Here is a 21,643-nt window from a genome sequence, read left to right on the forward strand (position 1 = left end):
AGATCATCTAGAACTGGAGTTACAGGTTGTTGTGAGCCACCATGTGGGTCCTGGGAACCAAACCCAGGTTTTGGGTGGTTTTTTTTTTTTTTTTTGGTTGGGTTTTTGTTTGTTTGTTTTTCAAGACCAGTTTCTCTGTGTAGACCCAACTGTCCTGGAACTCACTCTGTAGACCAGGCTGGTCTTGAACTCACAGACATTCCCCCTGCTGGGATTAAAGGTGTATGCCACCACTGTCCAGCTTTTTTTGTTTTTTGCAAGAGTGCTCTTAACCACTGAGTCATCTTTTCTGCCCTGCATATCTCAATTCTTTTTGTTGTTGTTGTTGTTTTGTTTTGTTTTGTGTTTCAAGACAGGGTTTCTCTGTGTAGCCCTGGCCGTCCTGGAACTCACTCTGTAGACCAGTCTGGCCTTAAGCTCAGAGATCCACCTGCTTCTGCCTCCCAAGTGCTGGGATTAAAGGCGTGCACCACCACTGCCTGGCTTCAGTTCTTAAATATCCAAATTTTACCTTATGTCTGCCCTGGTATGAGGCCTTAAGAACAACAGAATGTGTGGGAATTCTGCTAGGTGTAGATGCAAATGAAAGACAAAAGGGAAAGGGCAGGCAGGTACTCTGACTCACTGCCAAGCACCTCTGAGAAGGAAGGCATAGGTGTTGTGCGGGAGTGAATCAGGTAACTGGGGCAGAAGTCTGAGGCCCAGCGGTCCATCTCCAGTGCCTCCAACCTGAAGGAAAAGGAGCTGGAGAGATGGCTCAGCAGTTAAGAGCACTGGCTGCTCCTCCAGAGAACCCGGGTTTGATTCCCAGCACCCACATGGCAGCTCACAACCAACTGAAGCTCCAGTTCCAATTCCAGATCCAACACCCTCTTCTGGACTCTCCAGGTACCAGGCACACATGTGGTGCACAAAAACGTACATGTAGGCAAAACACCCATGCACATAAAATAACATAGTTTTAAAAAAATAAAATAAATAAGGCAACTAACCTTGATGCCGGAAGCAAAGGGTCTGGGACTGAGTGCTCTTGAGCAGCCCTCTGTCCAGATTTTCTTCAAAAACATCTCAAGGTTGAAACTCCCCTTATTTGTACATAGCAGGAAAACATAAAAAGCTTCTCATTCGTAGAAAAGTATATTCTAAATTCAAGTTCTTTTTAAAGATTTTTTTTTTATTATTATGTATACAGTGTGCCTACATATATGCCTGCATGACAGAAGAGGGCACCAGATCTCACTACAGGTGATTGTGAGCCACCGTGTGGTTGCTGGGAATCCATATCCCCTTCTGTTGTCTCAGCTTCATTCCGCCACGGCTTCTCTAGCTGGCATGATGAAGCGGTGCTGCTCAAACCTGGCTGCATGCCACTCTAGAGTTCAGTCCAACTCCTTATGTCAAACTGTGCAGCTGGGTGCACCCATAGCCCTAGCTGCTGGGGTGCTGAGGCAGGAAGATCATGAGCCCACACGTTCAAAACCAGCTTAGTCATCATAATGAGACCTTGGGTTCTAGAGATTAAATTCTCAAGTCCAACAGCCCTGTGTTGGGCTGAATGCAACCTGTTAGTGTTCCTGAAGCTCCCAGCATAACTGACATGCAGCAAAGTTTTTGAATGATGGTGTGAGTCCCACTGAAAATGAGAAAGGCTCTAGAGCAACGGTTCTCAACCTGCGGGCCCTTTCGGGCCTCAAATGACCCTTTCACTGGGGTCACACATCAGATATCTTGCATACCAGATATTTACAGTATGATTCGTAACAGTAACAGAATTATTGTTATAAAGTAGCATTGATAATAATTTTATGGTTGGGGATCACCACAACATGAGGAACTGTATTAAAAGGTCACAGCATTAGGAAGGTTGAAAACCACTGCTCCAGGGCTTAGGATGTTAGGGTATTAAATGCAGACTTGTGGTAGAAACCATCCAGGCTTCTGGTAGTGAAACTTCAGAGTAGCACTGGGACACGGGGCACCAGGGAGATAGATGGGTCTGTCAGTAAAGGTGGCATAGGAGCATGGTGACTTGAGTCAGATCCTCAGCACCCACATAAAACCAGCATGCACCTGTAATCCCAGCACTGGGTAGGTGGAGACACAAGGATCCTGCAGGCTTGCTAACCAGCCAGTCCTCCCCCTCCTCCCCCTCTTCTTCTCCCTTCTCCTCCCCTTCCTCTTCTCTTCCTCCTCTCCCCTTTTCTTCTTCTTACTCCTCTTTCTCTCCCTCTTCCTTTTCTTCCTCTTCCTCTTTCCTTCTCTTCTTCCTCTTTCTTTTCTTTTCTTTTCTTTCTTTTTTTTTTTTTTTTTTTGGTTTTTCGAGACAGGGTTTCTCTGTGTAGCTTTGTGCCTGTCCTGGAACTCACTCTGTAGACCAGGCTGGCCTCAAACTCACAGGGATCCACCTGGCTCTGCCTCCCGAGTGCTGGGATTAAAGGCGTGCGCCACCACTGCCCAGCATCTTTTTTTGTTTTCTTGAGACAGGGTTTCTCTGTTTAGTCCTAGCTGTCTTGGAACTCACTCTGTAGACTGGGCTGGACTCAAACTCAGAGATCCACCTACTTCTGCCTTCCCAGTGCTAGGATTAAAGGCATGTGCCACCACTGCCTGCCACAACATGCTCCAGTTTCAATGAGAGACTTTTAATAAAAAATAATAATAATAATAAAGTGGAAAGCCAAGGAGATGGATGAGTAAAGGTGTTTGTGCCAAGCATGACCATCTGAGTTATATCTCCAGAACCTCCATGATGAGAGAGCTGACTCCCAAAAGTTGTTCTTTGACCTCCACACATCACACTCCACCACAAAATAAAATAATCAAAAATGGTTTAAAAGTGGAGAGTAAGAAAGACACCTGATGTCAGCCTCTGGCCCCTACACACACATACACCACACTCACCTACATAAACACATTCATCCCTAGAACAGAAAAAGAAGAGCACTGGGCAACACCAGCCTGGGGTCCTTGCCCTGTGTGTGACTAGAGTCATACAAAGTGTCCACTCATCAGAAGTGGAAGGCTCTAGGAGAAGGAATAGAGTTCCTTGCATCCCAGGTCCTGTCCTAAGGCTCTCCTGCTTTGGCTGGTTCTTCTGAGCACTAAACACATGACAGCCACTGTATTGAGTTCAGACTGCATCAGTGATTCAGCAGAGTGGAGACTCCAAGCATGCCTTTGGTCTGCACAACACATACGGAACAATAGCCATGCTGAGGGAGGTCTATCACAAGAGGGTAATGGTAAGTGAGAAACATCGGAGGACAGGAAAAGGCAGGGCAAAGAAAACTGGTGGTACCAGCTGGAGCGGGGTATGGAAGCAATTTTTCAGGATATAGTCAGTCGGAGCCTTATTAAGCAGGTGAATGGCCTTGGAACAAAAACCTGAAACAAAGAGATGGAGCCAGACTGATGTATGGCATGAGCTTTCCAGAGGAAACGGCCCACACAGAGGTCATGAGGCAGAAACCAGTGGGGAAGTAAGTAGTGGAGGGAAGGGCAGGCGTGATGCTAGTGTGAAGTGCGGGTGTTTACATAGTGAGACCCTGTCTCAAAAAAAAAAAAAAAAAAGCCAGGAATAGTGGCACATGCTTGTGGTTGCAGTGCTGTGGGGGGTGGGGGGAGGGCAGGGGACTCACTGGTCAGCCAGCCTAACCTATTTGACAAGTTCCAATCCATGTCCTCTGGCCTCAACATGCACACACACACACACCGTCACAGCTGGAAGAGGCCTGCAGTCAAGAACAGGTGTTTCATTGTGGACTAGACTTTCAAGTGTTGGCAGATGTGTGCAGTGCAAGAAAACTCACCAGACTTATCTGGGCAGGAGAACACTGGTGTCTTGTCAGTACCCATATGGGACACTAAAACCTGGAGACAGGACAAGATCACTAAGGAATATAGGTGACTGGGAATTAAGCTCCAAGATTCCCAGGCATTAAAAACTCATGGATTGGGAGGAAGAATGGGTAAAAGTGACATGAGCAGATGGGGAGGGAGGCAGGCAGGCATTGCAGAAGCTGATTCTAGAAAGTCAGGGACCACTGACCTGCTTCTGACCCCGTGGAGAGCAGCAGAAGAGTAATAGCAAAGAGCAGGTAGTGTGCTGAGGAGAGAAAGCTAAGCCTATGATGACAGGGAATTTGTGGCTCTGCCACATCGGGAGCAAAGATGAAGAGGGTGTCCCCGAGCTGAAGGTAACCTAGAAGTGTACCCTTGGTTTGTTTCCCATGTGGAGGTGGTGGTGGTTTCCTGAAAACCATATATCAAGAGGCCTTTGCTGAGTCAAATACATTTTACATGAGACTGGGGTGTGACTTGGTTGATACCATAATCACAAGCCTTGGGTTCCATCCCCAGCACCATGTTAACCAGATGAGGAAACACATACTGTAATCACAGCACTTGGGAGGTGAAGGCCAAACAATCACAATTAAAGGGTCATCTTCTACTACATAGTGAATTTGAAGATAGTCTGGGACATATGTCTAAGAGCCTATTTAACATTTTAGCTGTTGCTATCTCAGCTTCTCTACACCCACATGCAGTGTCTATTTGTTTCATATTTTGGTGTTTCATAGCAGCCAACCCAGTGGGTGAGAAGCTTCTCACCCAGGTATAGATTTTCCTGCCCCTGCTGCCTGGGGGCCTGTCCGTGTGTCATTGCACCTGTGTCTCTTCTTTGGAGACTGTTAAAGTCCTTTGTCCAGCTTTTAGTGGGGTTGTTATGTTGTTGAATTGTAGACCTTACTGTATTCTGAATGTTAACTCTTTGTCGGCTCTACAGTTTCCTCCAGTGCTCTTCACCTTGCCGGCAGTATCTTTTTGATGGACAAGTCAAACATCTACACAGAGTAGCAAACCAAATGCAAACCTATGCAAACCAAACCCATCTCCATAGATCTACGAGCTGCATGGACAGCAGGAATCATGGCTGGCTTCCTGGGTTGGGGTTGGAAGGATTCAGATCTTCAAAAGAAAGGCTAGCTGCCTCTCCTTTGACCTTGGGGTAGGCCCAGTTCTCAAGCAAATAGCAAAAACAAAACATACAAAAATAGCCGGGCGGTGGTGGCACACGCCTTTAATCCCAGCACTCGGGAGGCAGAGCCAGGCAGATCTCTGTGAGTTCGAGGCCAGCCTGGGCTACCAAGTGAGTTCCAGGAAAGGCGCAAAGCTGCACAGAGAAACCCTGTCTCGAAAAACCAAAAAAAAAAAAAAAAAAAAAAACATACAAAAATAAAAAACAAACCCCAAAACGTAAGGACCATGGGATTGTCGTGAAAGCAGACAGCAGAGACAATGTTAGCACTCTTGGAAAGTGAGCCATTTTCCCCAAATGTAAAGTCCAACTGCACTTACTTCTGTAGGTACAAGGTCGTGGTAATGTAGGCACATCAGGAAGGGGTTGGAAGGGAGGGGTTGGGGAAGGGACGAAGAGAAGACACAGCTATATGAATGGAAATGTTATGGGGCTGGAGAAACGGCTCAGTGGTTAGAAGCACTTGCACTTGCAGAGGACCCAGGTTTGACTCAGGACCCATAGGTGGCTCACAACCATCCCTCCAGTTCCAGGCAATCTAATGCCCTCTTCTGACCTCTGCAGGCACCAGGCATGCAGGTACACATGTACAAGCAAGCAAAACACTCATACACAGAAAATAAGTCTTTTAAAATGTTATAATGTAACACGTTATTTTGTATTCTGATTTTTAAAAAAGGAAATTTGAAGCAAAAGGGACTTGGAGACTTGGGCCTGGGCTCCTCAGGCCTCCTCATCTGCATGGACCAACCCAGCTTCCAAGATGTTCCATCATCTTTTGATACTACCCAAAACATCATACACAGCTATGGTACTTAAGTATGATACATATTTAAATCTATGGTAGAAGCATCATACTCGACTACTACATTACTCTGAGGGTCAGTAGACCCGGAGTTTAGAGCCAGAGTTTCATTTGGTCTTGGCACTGTCTTTCAATAGCCTGTATATCTTGATTTAAAGCTGCATAATTTGCAACTTCGATTTGAAAAATGTAATGTAAGTGAGAATGGTGAGCCCCTGCACTTCGCTCTTGAAGAGGACTGGTTCAATTCCCAGAACCCACATGGTTGTTCACCGTCATCTGTAACTATAGTTCCAGAGGATCTGCTGTTCTGACCTCCACTGGCACCAAGCATGCACATGGTGTACAAACATACATGCAAGCAAAACACACATAAAAAGAATATATCTAATTTTAAAATTAAATAAAACTAAAAAACAAAAAACCCACAATACCCCAAACCAAGGTTAGCAATAAATGCTCTTAAAACTGAGCCATCTCTCCAGCCCCGTTTTTATTTTTTTGTTTGTTTGCTTTCTTTTTCTTTTCTTTTCTTTTGGGGGGGGGGTTGTTTGGGTTTTTTGTTTGTTTGTTTGTTTTTTGGGTTTTGGTTTTTTCGAGACAGGGTTTCTCTGTAGCTTTGGAGCCTGTCCTGGACTAGCTCTGTAGACCAGGCTGGCCTCGAACTCACAGAGATCCGCCTGCCTCTGCCTCCCGAGTGCTGGGATTACAGGCGTGCGCCACCACCGCCTGGCTTGTTTGTTTGCTTTCTTACTGAGACTGATACTAGCTGTGCAACCCAGCTGACCTCAAATTAGCAGCAATCTTCATGCCCCAGTGTCTTAAGTATTACAGGCTACCCCAGCAGGCTAGACCCCAGCGGTTCTCTTTTAACGCCTTTACAAAATGGAGTCATAAGACTTTCTGCCCAGCTCCTTTTCCGTCACTATCAAAGAGTAAAGAGGATCCAGGTTCACGATTCACTACCTCGGGTTTCCCTCTCTGCCTTGCAAACTCGTTCTTGTGGGTCTGGCCCTACTGGGCCAAAGTGGAGACCTGGCTGCGTCCTGGTACATCGCACCTCTACGAGAGAGGAACCGATAGTTTCTGCTCTCCTCGTGGTCTGCCCGGACTCCTAATCTCGCAGCACCGGGCGCTCAGGAGGACTCCGTTCTCGATGCGCTTCCTGATTCTGGCTGCTTTGCCTCCGGCGTCAGACCTCAGTTCCCAGCTCTGTAAGCTATAGGCAGCGTGGATCTCCGCCGAAGCTGCAACTATGGGGATCTTGGAGAAAATCTCGGAGATCGAGAAGGAGATCGCTCGGACGCAGAAGAACAAGGGTGAGGGCGGGATCGGAGGGGTCTCCCTTTCTACCCTCCTCGTTTTTCTTGTCTGTAAAATGAGGGACCAGCTGGAGCCGCTTCGGAGGCCGGAGAAACGCCAGAAAAGTGCCCAGGCGTGCATGAGGCGGGAGTGGGGCCCATGCCGCGATGTGGTTTCAGGTTCTTGACAGATCTGATCTGTGCTGGACTCGGTGGTCGAGTAGGAAAATCTCAGCGCACACAATAAGCCCGTGACCCAGAAAGGCAATGCTGGGGAATTTGCCCTAGGCTCCCAGCTGCCGGGCCTTCATGCTGCGAAGGGCAAGAAGACCGCTCACAAAACAGCTTGCCCCGGCAGACAGGCAGGCTCCAGGAAATAGGGACTAGAGAATTTGTCCACCAGGTACTTGCTACGAAACCTTGTAAAGTCATGTCACCCGATGTCCGCATCTATAGATGGGGATAATTCCTGCTCTTTTGTAATTCACATGTGCAAAGCCCTTGCCACAGAGTGAGCACTTAATATTTAAAGTAAACCATCCCAGATATACAGCATTAAGGAAGCAGCAAATCTGAACCTCAAACTGTAAGGATTGGAGATCAGTGAAAGAGGAGATGGAATTGCCCAGGAGTGTTCTTGGGTGCTTTTCTGAATCTTGCAGAAATATGATAAAGGAGTTAGTACTGCTCTCATCCCTATTTTGCAGATAATAAACTGATGGACAGGCTAAGTGACTTTTCTAGCCAGTAATGGCCAGGTGGGATTGATCAGGCAGCAACAGGTTCGTAGGTCCTGAGGCAAGGACAGGGTCAATTTGTTCAGTTCTGTAATGTATTGGGGAGTAGCAGATGGCCAGAGAAGGGTGGAAGAAACAGGCAGGACAGGTGAGGTCTTGGTTCTCAGCCTCAGACATACCCCTTTGTTATGAAGATTTTGTAGCACCGGAAATAGAATTCCTTTTCAATAATGTGACCTATTTGCCCCCCAGAATTTGAAAACAGTGTGGTACCCTAAAAATACTATAAAGGAGGAAGAAAAGGGAAGCCATTTACGGTGAAAAAGTATGTTTTTCCCTTCATGAATACTGGGTGCTGTCAGGATGCAGGAAGTCAGAACAAAGCACAAGATACCTATACCTCGGCCTGGGGGTACAGAGATGGACACATTAATGCAGGGAGGTGTGTGGCCGCCTGGGTTCTCTCAGAGGTGCATCTCAGCATGGTGAATTTGTCTGTGCCACGGTGTCCCCTTCCTGCACACAGTGGTGCATCCATGGAATTCTCTGGACGTCTTTGGGATGTGACAAGTCATGAAGGATCCAGGGACTTCCTGGCTGTTCAGAATTGCCTCATAATCTTTAGGGCAGCTGCCAGTAAAGACGAAAGCATCAGAGTGAGCAGAAAACAGCCTTGTAACCTTTTTTTTTTCCGCCCCAGTTACCATTAGTGCTACCCACTCATGATCTTTACCCACTGTCATAAGTGCTGAGGTCCCAGTGAGAGATTCAAAGGGGGTCTTTGAAGCAGAAGGTGGCTCTTCTGGTCTCCTTGAGGTGACTGTTGTCTGGGCTTGATGTTCTTAGTTAGCACTTGACCCTGTGTGGGTCCACATCTGACCCATTAGGTGAAGATCCTGATTCTTATTTCTGCCTTGATTTACATCCTCCAGCCACCGAGTACCACCTGGGCCTGCTGAAAGCAAAACTGGCCAAGTATCGTGCCCAGCTCCTGGAACCATCCAAATCAGCCTCATCCAAAGGAGAGGGCTTTGATGTCATGAAGTCAGGCGATGCCCGAGTGGCCCTGATTGGCTTTCCCTCTGTGGGTAAGGTCAGTGATGGTCCACATGGACCTTGGGGAGAACAATAGAGGGTCACCTAACCGCATGACCATCCTCACCTCCCCTCAACGCCTCACCTCACTGACACCCTGACTTACAGGCCATTCTTCCCACTTCTTAGCAGGAATAATTGGCCTTCCGACTCAGCCAATGACACACGTGAAGTGGTGGAGTCACTGTGGAGTTTTCTAGAAAGCTTCTTCTGGAAAGTGGCTTAGTTTAATGTCGTGTCCATATTGACTTTTATTTTATGTGGGAAGTAAGATTAAATAAGCATGATTGCCAGGGTAAATAAGGTTTTAATACATTTTAAGATTGATTTGGGGGCTGGAGAGGTGGCTCAGAGATTAAGAGCACTAACTGTTCTTCCAGAGGTCCCGAGTTTAATTCCCAGGAACCACATGGTGGCTTACACCCATCTAAAATCAGATCAGGTGCCCTCTTCTGGCAAGCAGGCATGCATGCAGACAGAAACACTGTATACATAATAAATAAATAAATCTTTTAAAAAAAAAGATTGATTGGGGTGGGGGAGGGCACATGCCATGTTGGAGATCAGGGGACAGGGTCCTTAGGGTAGAACCCAGGTTGTCAGGCTTAGTGGCAGGTACTTTTTATCTGCTGAGCCATGAGCCATTTCACTAGCCAATATGTTTTTAATACTAGAATGATCTTGGATTTTTTTGTTACATAGAATTCCCATAGTCCATAATTCCCACAGTCCATACCACGGGGTTCTTTATTGGTAACATTGTTACATAAGGACAACACCCTGGTTATAACTCATGTATCAATATCAAGCAGTCGTCATTGTGTCCATACTTTGATTCAGATCTCTTTCACTTCTCCCTACCAACCTGGATCCCCCCATCATGTCCACTTGTCATGACTCCCTGATTCTAGGCAGCCTCAGCATACTTGGATCTTTACTTTTTGTTTTCCTGTTGTTTTGAGACAGGTCTTACTATGTAGCTCTGCCTCGCCTAGAACTGGCTCTGTAGACCAGGCTGGCCTCAAACTCACAGAGATCCACCTGCCTCTGCCTCCTGAGTGCTGGGATTAAAATTCTGCCCCAGCGTGTCTGGTCCTGATTCTTAGTTTTATTTTACACATCTATGTGTGCACATGTGGAGGTTAGGACAATGTCAAGTGTCATTTCTCAGGTTTCCCACCTTGTTTTTTAAGACAGGATCTCTCACTGACCTGAACCTTGCCAAGGTCCAGCCTAGGCTAGGCTTCCTGACCCAACCCCAGGGATTCCCCTGCCTCTACCAGCCCCCGCCCCCCACACACACACACCTCCCAATGCTGAGGTTATAGGACCACACCTGGCTTCTTTACGTGGGTGCTGGGGAGTCAAACTCAGGTTTGCCACACTTTACTGATTCAGCAATTTCCCTAGCCTTTTTTTTTTTTTTTTTTTTTTTTTTTAATTTCATGTGCATTGGTGTTTTTGCCTACATGTATATTTGTATGAGGGTGTCAGGTCTCCTGGAAATGGAGTTACAGACAGTTGTGAGCTGTCATGTAAGTGCTGGGAATTGAACCCAGGTCCTCTGGAAGAGAAGTCAGTGCTCTTAATCACTGAGCCATCTTCCTAGCTCTCCCCCCCCCCCCCCCCGCCCCTTTTCTTAACCCCTTTCAGTGCTAGAGATAACAGCCACCTGCCACTGAGCCACAGTCCCAGCTCAGTTTGATGCTCTTGACATTTTGGTGAAGTGCTGCTTCAGTGCATGAGGTCCTAGCTTTGGAGCTGTCTGTCTGCTTCAGCACGCTCCTCCAGCCCAGCCTGGCTCCAGAGGCCTGTCTGATCTCATCTACTTCCTGCCCTGGTCTCGGATCTGCCATTTCTCCCAGGAGGCCTCCTGCTTCCCTTTTTGGGAAAATAGTTGTAGAAACGAAGACCCAAGTGCGGACTTACTCTTTCTCAGGACGACTGGCATACAGATAATAGAGCAGAACAAAGCTGGACATGGGAGGGCTGCTCAAAAGCAGGCCTGAAAGCACTCTCTGGGTCTGCACAAGGAGCGGGGGCCGCTCCCGAATCCTTCACAAAGCAATGCACCAAGGAAGGGAATAAGCAGCAGCCACTGTCCCCTGGAGCGCTTGCTGTGGGCCGGGCACCACTTGTTGGCTTTGTTTGCCCCTCTGTAATTGCTGGGTCTGTGAAAGGAAGCCATGTCCCTAGTGAGTCCTGTGGCAGATACCGCCTGCCTTGCAGGGTGGCCCATCTGACCCAGGACCAGGAATGTACCCAATATTAGCCTCCGCTGTCAGGGCTGGGTATGGGTGCAGCCGCTGCTCTCAGATCCTGCTTCTCTGCCCGTGTGAAACTCCCTCAACACCCCCAGAGCAGCAGCAGGCTCATAATTCTCCCTTCACTAGGGCAGGAGGGCCAGAGAAAGGCTGCTGCTGGCACAGGGAGGGAGAGCTTAGGAGCCAGGTCCCTCACCTGAGACAGGCGTGAGGCCTCCAAAGAGCCTGGACTCTGGTGCCAGTCCACGTCTGCAGGCTAGAGACCATGCTCTCCTCGGAGCAATCACTCTCCGCGCTCACTCGAGTCCCCGGGCTAAGGTCAAGGAAGCTCTTTCTCTGTCTACCCAGGCGGCCCCTCGTCCCACAGGGACTTGCCCAGGAGTCTGAGTTAGGACCTGTGAGGGCAATAGCCTCCTTTTTCTCCTAGTCCACCTTCTTGAGTCTGATGACCTCAACAGCCAGCGAAGCCGCGTCCTACGAGTTCACCACGCTGACGTGCATCCCCGGGGTCATTGAAGTAAGTGGAGGGCCCCAGGCCCCGCCTAAAAGAGGTGTGCTTGTGTTTGCACTTGGGAGTGCTCACTGTCTCCGAGCTGAGGGGGCTGCCCTATGTGGGGACACCCTGAGAAGTACCTGGCTGGCCTAGAACCCTGGCTGTCCCAGTAGATCTGGCCCATATATGGCAGCTCTGTCTGGGGCCCCTCTGTTCTCTGCCCCCTACACGTCCAGCTCTGGTCCCTGATTGCTGGCTGGTTGGTTCTTGATCTCCCTGTAAAGTGCTTGCATGGGTAGCAGGTGTCGGAGCCTTGTGTCTCCAAATGATGTATTGATTACTCAACGATGTGTCCAATGAGCCTTCCCGGGCAGCTCCAGCGCTTAGGTGGTGGTCTATTCCAGGCTGAGGTGACGAGGCCCAGACTTGGCCACGGTTGGGACCGGCTGTGGGTCCATTATAGGAGCCTAGGCCCAGGCAGGCTCCTGGCCACAGTGGCCCAAGCCTTGCCTCACCCTTCTCTTCTGCTTCCTAGTACAAAGGTGCCAACATCCAGCTCCTGGACCTTCCTGGAATCATTGAAGGAGCAGCACAAGGTGGGAGCAGGGCAGGGGGTGGGAGGCAGGTTGGAGCTCTGCCACTGAGTGTTGAGATGGAGGGGGTGTCATGGAGATCACCTTTGGATCCCTAGTCGTGGGACCCTTGCTTTCCAGACAGGACAGGCTACAATTCAGATGTTGGTGCCATATTCACTTTATGATCTTGGTCCAGTGGTTGAATGTATATAACCCAAGCTATAGTCTCCTTATCTTTAAAATGGGCATAGTCATACCGAATTCACAGCTGTGTTAAGGAATAAATGAACAAGTGTTCATGAAGCCTGGCTGGGCCTACCACAGAAAGGGGAGGAAGATCATTATCACCCGTCATTCGGCTTAAGGTGGTGACTTCTAGAACCAACCTTAGCTGGGCTAAGGTGGTACACATCTGTATTCCCAACACTCAGGAGGCTGAGGCAGGAAGATCGTGAGTTCAAGACCAGCCTAGGCTATATAAGTGAGCCCTTGTCTCAAAGAATATAAATCAATAAAGCCAGCCTCCGTGAGTGAACAGCTCATGGACTCTTCCCCAAATGCCAGGAAAGTCATGACACAGGATGGAATGTAATAGGAACAGTGAGGGTCTGTGAGGGCCCGGAGCCTAAGGTGTTTCAGGCTGCATAGGCACATTGTCCTACGTCTTGCCTGGGCCTTAACGGAGGCACACCCTCCCCTCTACCTGTCCAGGGCGAGGCCGTGGCCGGCAGGTGATTGCTGTAGCTCGCACAGCTGATGTCGTCGTCATGATGCTGGATGCCACCAAGGGAGATGTGCAGAGGTCTGTGCAGCAGGGCAGGGAACCCATAGGGCCAGTGAGGGTCCCATGTGGCTCTGGCCAAGTGGTCTGTGTCTAACCGGCACCACCGGGCCTAGATGTCCTCTCTAGGTGGTGTCCAGCTCCGGGTACACGGGGCACAGCCTAGCCTTGGTTATTTCCCTCCCCTGCTTCCAGAGGGGCGCACCAGCCTGCCCCTAGCAGTGGGCCCCTGGGAGCTCCTCACCCTCCTCTAGGTACCCATGAAGGCACGGTCTAGCCTCCACTTTAGAAGCTCCACCACGATTCTGGGCTGTTGGATGGCTAGGGGAGGGGTTGGGGGAGGGAGCTGGCTTCTTTGTGGGCGAGCAGTGCTACCTGGGCCATGGGGAAGCTACGTGGCCTGTTGGAAGCAGCCTTTGAAGGCGCAGGCTTTGCCTAGGTCCCTGCTGGAGAAGGAGCTGGAGTCTGTGGGTATTCGCCTGAACAAGCACAAGCCCAACATCTACTTCAAGGTATGTCCAGACTCTACCCAGGGGCAGCTTGGGGACTGCCTGGCCCTCAGCAGGGGACGGACAGCTGACCTGGCTGCCCCCTCAGCAGCAGCCTTCCCTGCCTCTCTCTTCTTCAGCCCAAGAAAGGTGGCGGCATCTCCTTTAACTCCACGGTCACACTGACACAGTGCTCCGAGAAGCTGGTGCAGCTCATCCTGCATGAGTACAGTATCCTTCTGGGCTAGGGGGCGGGGCCAGGGACGGGGCTCCCAGCCTGGGGGCAGCTGTCAGGGTTCAGCCCCAGCCACACACTGACATTTGGCTTCCCGGCGCTTCGTTGGATGTTCATTGGGTGGCCAGTTGACATCTAGAAGAAAGACAAAATATTCTGGGAAACTGTCCTGAGAACTGGGGGGTGGGGGTGGGGGTGGTGTCTCTGGGTTGGAGAAGCAGCACCAGCTATGAATGCACCTGTTAGTGGGTGCTAGAGGATGAGCAGGGCTCCAGAGGCAAGAGATAGCAATGAGTCAGACCAAGCAGGGGCGGGATGGCACTACCAGCCTTCGCATGGTGCTCCTGGGCAGCATCTTGGGGTTCCAGGTGCTGTTTCACCCTGACAGCAAAAGTTGAGGTCAGCTGTTGAGTTGTGTTTTCATAGTTTGTGGTTTAGGGAATAGAAGTGAGAGATTTCCTCAAGCCTTCAGAGCTGGTAGAACTCGAGCAGATTGTGACCAGGTCCCTGTGGCCAGGACATTTTATTGCTTGGCTCCACGCTAAAAGACACACGGGGACACCAATACACAGCTTGTCCTTAATCTGAGCTACTCAGAGATCTTCAATGCCGAAGTACTCTTCCGAGAAGACTGCTCTCCAGACGAATTCATTGATGTGATTGTGGGCAACCGGGTGTATATGCCCTGCCTATATGTAAGTGGTGTGGTGGCCCAGGCTGCCTGTGAGGAAGGGGCACCCTGGCCCAGGCTACATACCACTGTTCCCACTGACCTCAGCAGCCTGCTGAGAGGAGCTGAGACCTAGAACTCTCCCAGCCCACCTCCCCTGCCTCAGTGGCTGCTGGAGTCCAGAGGCATGGGGAGCTTAGAACCAGGGTTCCAGCCCACCTAGTCCTTCTCTTTTGCGGGGGGGGGGGGGGTCTTCTCCAACCAGAGGCATTGAGGGGAGTAGGCCCATGGGCAGGTGCAACATTTGAGGCCCTGGCCCTGGCCTGACTGCCTCCACCGCCCACCTCCAACTGTCTGATCCCAGGTGTATAACAAAATCGACCAGATCTCCATGGAAGAAGTAGACCGGCTAGCCAGAAAACCCAACAGTGTGGTTATCAGGTAAGAAAATGGCTTCCTGACCCTCTGCTGTCCATTCTGAGTGTTGGTTGCTTGTGTGTTTATCTTGAAGCAGCCTTTCTGCGTAGCCCTGGCTGTCTTAGGGCTCACTGTGTAGAGCAGACTGGCCTTACACTCACAGAGATCCTCCTGCCTCTGCCTCCCTAGTACAGGGATTAAAGGCAGGCACCACCATGCCCCTTCTTTCTGAGTGTTCTAATCACTGGAGACAGGCCTGCTGGCTGGCCAGCTCAGCTTGGAAGAGCTCGACCCTCTAGCTCGTGTGAGTTCACATAACCTAGCATCTCCTCCCAGGGGATAGTTCGCAGCCTAGGAGTTGCAGGAAGGGCTCCCATAGCTGCTGGAGACAGTGTTCTGTCATGTCTGGCAGGCTCCGATTGAAAATCAACAGCAAGGCTAAAGGGTTATAAAGCTTTGTAGTGAGTACAGTTCCTAGAAAGCTGGGTATGACCACCTGCGTTGGCACCCTGGGAGATGTGTGCTGTCAGGAAACTCAACTCCAGGTGGGTGAAGTCCACCTTGGCCACCACTCCCTGCCCTTCTTTATTGACTAGGGCACAGGTGACTGGCTAGCAGTCACTGGCTCATCTCCCAATGCCACCCTGCAGGGGGCTCCTCTTCAGGGGGTTTATACTAAGTCCTCTGCTTCTTTGCCTCCCTCAATCAAATCAAGTGTTCTGACTGCTCCCCACGGGCCTGGCCTGTGGGAGCAAGTGACGGCTGAGGGTTGCCTCCTAGACACAGCAGCTACTGCAAAGGGCATCCCTCCTGCTGCCTCCCAGATACTTGGGCTGCCTAGGACATACTCATCCTTGGCATGGGAGGTCGACACCTCCCTGCTTGTGCTTAGCATGCACTCGGGGCCACCTGGGTCTGGCTGTCCCAAAACCTGGGTTCTCCCCTCTGTATTCTGAAATACCTATGGGTGGCCCTGGACCTTTAGCAATATATCTGTCCTCTTTAGGGGAGGATGAGCATGCCCACAGTCCCAATACAGCAGGCCTCTGTCCCTAAAGCAGATACCATGGACTCCCTATTGCAACCAGAGTGATCCACAGGGGATGCTAAGTTCTATTAGTCATGATGCCAGGTAACCAAAGGCACAGCTGCCATCATGATAACCTGCTTGTTCCCGGCGGTGATGGCAGGGCCACATTGGCCTTGGTAGTACTCTCCAGCAGTAGACTGTGGCCTCTGAGCCTCGGGACCCCGTCTGCCTGACACTGCCTTCCCTGCAGCTGCGGCATGAAGCTGAACCTGGACTACCTTCTGGAAATGCTTTGGGAGTACCTGGCCCTCACCTGCATTTACACCAAGAAAAGAGGGCGTAAGTCGAGGACAACAGCTCGGAAATGACTGGGCCTCCCCCAACTTTCCCAGGGCTACCAGCCTGCTTGTGCCACCCAGAGGTCTCCGTGCCCGTTTGTCTGTTAGAGCACGCCCATGTGGCAGAGATGCTAGCTGCGGGTAGCTGGTCTGGAAGCTGCACCCGGTCCCCACTGGCCACAGCAGTCCTGTTTTCTTGCATTCCCTCCACAGTAGCAGGCCCCTGGGTGGGTTCCCTGCTCTGTCTTCATCCCGGAACACTCGTGCTCATATGGCCCAGCTTACCTGAGCTTGGGGCAGCTTGTGGGAATCATCCTGCCCTTGTAAGCTAAGAAAAGCTGTAGCCTCCCACCTAGACTTCAGCACCCACGCCCCCTGCCCGTTCTCCCACTCCACCTATTCCAGTGGCTCCTCTCTGGTTCTGGAGTGAGTGACAGGTGGCATAGCACAAGGTGCCATGCTACAGGTGGGTCGGATAGCAAGGAGCAAGGAGGGGACCTGGGAACTGGAAAGAGTCTCTGCAGCCAGGGCCCTGTTGTAAGGAAGCCCAATCCAGCACAGGCCGAGACTGGTTGACGTGCCTCCATCTCCCTGCAGAGAGACCAGACTTCTCAGACGCCATCATTCTCCGGAAAGGGGCCTCTGTTGAACACGTGGTAAGTTGAAGCCTGTCTGAAGGGACAGAATAACGAGGCCTCTGAGCTGTTTGTTCCAGCCAGAGTAGGGGGAGATGGGGTAGGGCAGGCTTGCCTCGCCTTACCTGGGTGTTGGACACTGAGATAGGTTCCTCCAGTGACATGGGCCGTGGGGGTGGGAGTGGGGGGGTCGTACTTCCTGTCCTGTAGGGTGAGGTAACAACTGCTGGGTGGCTAAGGTCACATTGAAAAGGCTCAGCCGGCCTGGCCCTGAGACGGTGCCATTGTCTCTTCATCCGATGCTGCAGTGGGGTTTGGGCTGTCAGTGGAGAGCTGTCCCCCTTCACCCTCGCTGTTAGGTTCCAGGTTCTCTAGTGTGTCCCCCTTCACCCTCGCTGTTAGGTTCCAGGTTCTCTAGTGTGTTCCCCTTCACCCTCGCTGTTAGGTCCCAGGTTCTCTAGTGTGTTCCCCTTCACCCTCGCTGTTAGGTCCCAGGTTCTCTAGTGTGTTCCCCTTCACCCTCGCTGTTAGGTTCCAGGTTCTCTAGTGTATATGGGGCTAAGCCTGGGAAAGATGGTTCAACCAGTTTCTTCCCCCCACCTGGCAGCAGAGCCACTGCTCAGAGTTCCCCCTCCCGTGACCACCATTCTGTCCCCAAGGGCTCCTGAGGCCCAGCTATTCTGCTTTGGTCCCCAACTGCCTGAGTCCAGGATGGCCGTGGCTGCTTCCTGCCCTTGCATGAGTTCATTGAACATCAACAGCACCAAAGATGGTAGCCCTGGGTTTTTTTTTTTTTTTTGGTTTTTTTTTTTTTTTTTGGTTTTTCGAGACAGGGTTTCTCTGTGTAGCTTTGCGCCTTTCCTGGAACTCACTTGGTAGCCCAGGCTGGCCTCGAACTCACAGAGATCCGCCTGGCTCTGCCTCCCGAGTGCTGGGATTAAAGGCGTGCGCCACCACGGCCCGGCTTTTGTTTTTCTTTTTGGTCTTTTTAAGACAGAGTTTCTCTGTGTAGCCTTGGAGCCTATCCTGGAACTTGCTTTGTAGACCTGGCTTGCCTTGAACTCACAGAGATCCACCTGCCTCTGCCTCGCAAGTGCTGGCATTAAAAATGTGTGTTACCACTGCCTGGCAGGAGCCCTGGTCTTACCAGAGCTTAGCAGATGTCAGCCCCCTGTCCCCAGAGCTCAGCAGTTATGTGGGGGTCATGGGCTGTGGTATGCTCACATGTAGTTCAGGAAGAAGTTTGGAGGGCATGGACAGAGATGCCCTGGAGTCCAAACTAAGACAGTACAAACTTGAAGGAGCATCCCAGGCAGGGAGTTCTGGGTTTGGGTGCCTTTCCCTGTTAGAATCGCTGCCTGCCACACACCCTAAGTAGCTCCAGCCACACAGCCACGTTCCTGGTTCTTTTCTTAGGTTTTGTTTTCCTCCAGCCCTGTTATTCTCGGGATCTGGTCTCTGGAGGCAGGGAACCAGCCTTTCCTGCATTCCCTCAGAAAGACAGTGGTAGGCAGACCAGTAGGCACCTCTCTTACAGCCTCTCACTGGCAAGGCTAGCCTGAGCCAATTGGGTACCAGCCGTGTGGCACTTGGACACACAACCAAGCTAGTCACCTCCTCTTCTGGGCCCAAGTTTCACCATCATGGGCCAAGGAGGGTTGACTCCGGTCTCTCCTGGAGCCATGACTGTAGTGCCCCCTGCTGGGAACTCCAGACACAGGCACTGGCCCTTCTAGAAGAGCGTGCTCTGCTTTGGACCAAGCAGCTTACCTAGAGTAAATAGGCTCTCACCATATATGGTGGGAAGAGCAGGCCAGCAAGAGAAGGGTGTGGTGTGTGTCAGGAAAAGGCATGCAGAGGCCCAGAGGCAGGGACAAAGAGGCGCAATGGGTACAGGCACTCAGAGGGTGGGAGAGGACCTTTGGCCTTTGCTCAGAGCCTGGACTCTGTCTCAGAGAAGTCTTCCCTGTGAGGAGGAGGCCTGCGCCTACCTACCCTGAGGCGTGCATTACAGCGGAGACCAGAAGAGCCAGCCACACCTGCAAGCCCTCCCAACTCCTCATGCCTCGGCCCCTCTTCTGGCGACGACAGACCCCAGGGCCTTTGTGATACACCTGCCCTGGCCCTGCGGGTGAACACTGATGGCCTTGTCTGTGAGAGGCCAGAAACCCTGGAGCAGAGGACTCTGAGGAGTGCCCTTTCCATCTCTAGTACACTTGCTTTTTGGGGGGCAGGGGGGCTGGTTTTTTGAGAGAGTGTTTCCCTGTGTAGCCCTGGCTGTTCTGGAACTCACTCTGTAGACCAGACTGGCCTCGAACTCAGATCCACCTGCCTCTGCCTCCCAAGTGCTGGGAATAAAAGTGTGCGCCACAACTGGCCTGCCAGACACAGCATAATGATGACAAACCACAGAGGAGGAGCACTGGCCGTCAGGGTTTCAAGGGGATATGAGGGGTGACGGAACTATGCTTTTAGACTGCCGGGGGCATTTTTTTTTTTTTTTAAAGTGATGACCAAACTCAGACCAAACTGAGCTTCAAAACTCATTTGTAGGCCTGAGCTGACCTCTAGGCCGTGCTCACTCTCCATCCTCGAGGTGGGACAGTTAGGGATTGGCTGTTATGTTTGGTACTAACAGTCACCCACCCGGTCAGTTGACTTACCGTGTCTGTTCAGGAACAGTTCTTGCAGGCCTGGGCCTGTACGATTCCTGAGCACTTGGGGGGAGGAATGATGTTGCATCGTCCATTCACAGCCACTTCCGCTGTGCTATGCTGTTGCCTCACCATGGCAACCAGCGGTCCCTATTCTGGGGCAGTTGCCAGCTGCCCCTTGGGGTCTTCCTGTGGCTTTCATCCCACCCAGGAGCACTGAGGGATACAGGCTGGACCCAGGAGAGGAATGGGATGTGGTGTGCAAGATGCTGTAGGCCACAGCCGGAGTCAGGACGCTTGAAAGCCTGTTAGGACTCCAAGGGTCTCTGGGTGTCTTTTGAACGCCTTCCTGACCTTTTCTAAGGGAGCGTTTGTCTAGTTGTCCAGGAGAGACAGGCAGAGGGCTACTGCCTGCAGAAATGCTCCTGGGTATGATCTCAGACCCACTCAGAGCTGGGCATGGGTGGGGTGGAGCAAGGGCTCAAGCTTGTGGGGCTGATGGTCTGCCTTTACTCATGGCCTGGGCTGTCGAAGCACCTCACACGGGATGGATGCTCACAAACCCCAGCCAAACTCTGGCCCAGTTGCAAGGCCTCATCTCCCTGACTTTCCTGTCCCCTAGTGCCACCGCATCCATCGGTCCCTGGCCAGCCAGTTCAAGTATGCCTTGGTGTGGGTGAGTATGGGCAGGAGCAGAGTGGGAGGCCAGCCCCAACAGCCCCAGGGTCAGGCTCGTCCTCAACAGCACCTTTGCCCTTCTGCATGGGGACCCTCACGTTTGTCTGTCCGACCCCATGAGTAACCTGAGTTGGAAGCAGGTCTCTCCAAGAATAAGTGGGATACCTCACTGTCCAGGCCCACGGGGTTTGTGCTGCAGGAGCCCCTACTTCCTCCTCCCCCCCCCCCCCCCTGCTGTCTTCCTGCTGCCTTGGCCATCCAGAGACTGACATGTCCCCTCTGCACTCTTCCATCAGGGTACCAGCACCAAGTACAGCCCGCAGCGGGTAGGCCTGACTCACACCATGGAGCATGAGGACGTCATCCAGATTGTGAAGAAGTAGTCACACCACCAGCCTGCCGGCTTGGCTCCTGGAGACTTGGACCCCCTGGGACAGACAAACCCCAGGAAGGGACTCAAGTCAGCTCTTTCATAAGCTTCTTCAGTAAGCAGTGTTGGGACAGGCGAGGCTGGGGACCAGGGCTTTGCTGAGAACATTTCCTATAAGCCTGTTCTTATGATAGGCTTCCTAGGGAAGCGGCTGCAGGCTGTGTCCATCTGAGCACTCAAGGAACTAGTTACCCACATCCTCCCAGCCAGGACTCAAGCTGACCCAGGCTCAGGGTAGGCCGGCCTGGGTCTCTGAGACCGAGACTTCCGACAGCAACTCTGGCACTTAGTGGGCTCAGGATGAAACCTCACACAGGTCCTCCCAACACAGGGCTGTCCCTCGTGGAAGCCAGGGCCCAGCCAAAGTGTCCTAAAGTGCCTCCCCCTAGGAGCCCCTCACAGAGCAGCCCCGCCTGCCTGGGTGGGACCTGGCAGTCTGGCTCTGCTTCCTTCTAAGCTCCTATCTGCCCTCCTTTCTGAAATAAAAGAATGAAAGTGATTCCTGCCCAAACCAGGGCAACTTGTATTTCTGTTGCTTGGCCAGGTCCAGGTGGGACAGCAGTGAACCTGGCTGTGAGTGGAAGTGGGTATAGCTTGGGCCTGTGAGGGACTGGCCTGGGCCTGGGTGACCAGGAGAAGGCAGTCTCTGCCCAGCCCAGGAAGACCGCCCAGAGGCTGTGGGTGCCCCACCCCCCTCGCCATGGCTCCTCTAGAGGCCAAGCTCAGCTGCCAGAGTAGATAGCGTCCTTAGGAAGCTCTTGAGGATGCTGGAATAGCAGAAAGGCTTCTCTGAGTGCAGGATGGCTAACACTCAAGCCAGGATGGAGAGCCCACTGGTGCTGGCTAGGTCCTGCGCCTCTTCGTGGACAGTGCACAAGTACTCTTGGCTGCCTGAAGAGTGGGGCTTTGGGGTGCATTGCACAATTTCTGTGCGGTCAGGAAGGGGGAGAGCTCTAAGGCTGGAGTCAGACTAGCATGT

General features: G+C 51.6%; 1 protein-coding gene across 1 annotated transcript; it reads left to right on the forward strand.

Moving 5' to 3' along the window:
• Window positions 1-7,002: 7,002 nt before the first annotated feature.
• Drg2 (developmentally regulated GTP binding protein 2) lies at window positions 7,003-21,163 on the forward strand. The gene is made up of 13 exons (XM_006973603.4): window positions 7,003-7,162; window positions 8,814-8,974; window positions 11,668-11,757; window positions 12,269-12,329; window positions 13,020-13,110; window positions 13,529-13,601; window positions 13,718-13,808; window positions 14,410-14,507; window positions 14,847-14,923; window positions 16,180-16,268; window positions 16,865-16,923; window positions 20,179-20,232; window positions 20,531-21,163. The coding sequence occupies exons 1-13, from the start codon at window positions 7,099-7,101 to the stop codon at window positions 20,615-20,617; spliced, it is 1,095 nt and encodes a 364-aa protein (XP_006973665.1). The 5' UTR covers window positions 7,003-7,098; the 3' UTR covers window positions 20,618-21,163.
• Window positions 21,164-21,643: the final 480 nt, after the last annotated feature.

This window comes from Peromyscus maniculatus, chromosome 8 (assembly GCF_049852395.1).
Source record: "Peromyscus maniculatus bairdii isolate BWxNUB_F1_BW_parent chromosome 8, HU_Pman_BW_mat_3.1, whole genome shotgun sequence".
Taxonomy (NCBI): Eukaryota; Metazoa; Chordata; class Mammalia; order Rodentia; family Cricetidae; genus Peromyscus; species Peromyscus maniculatus.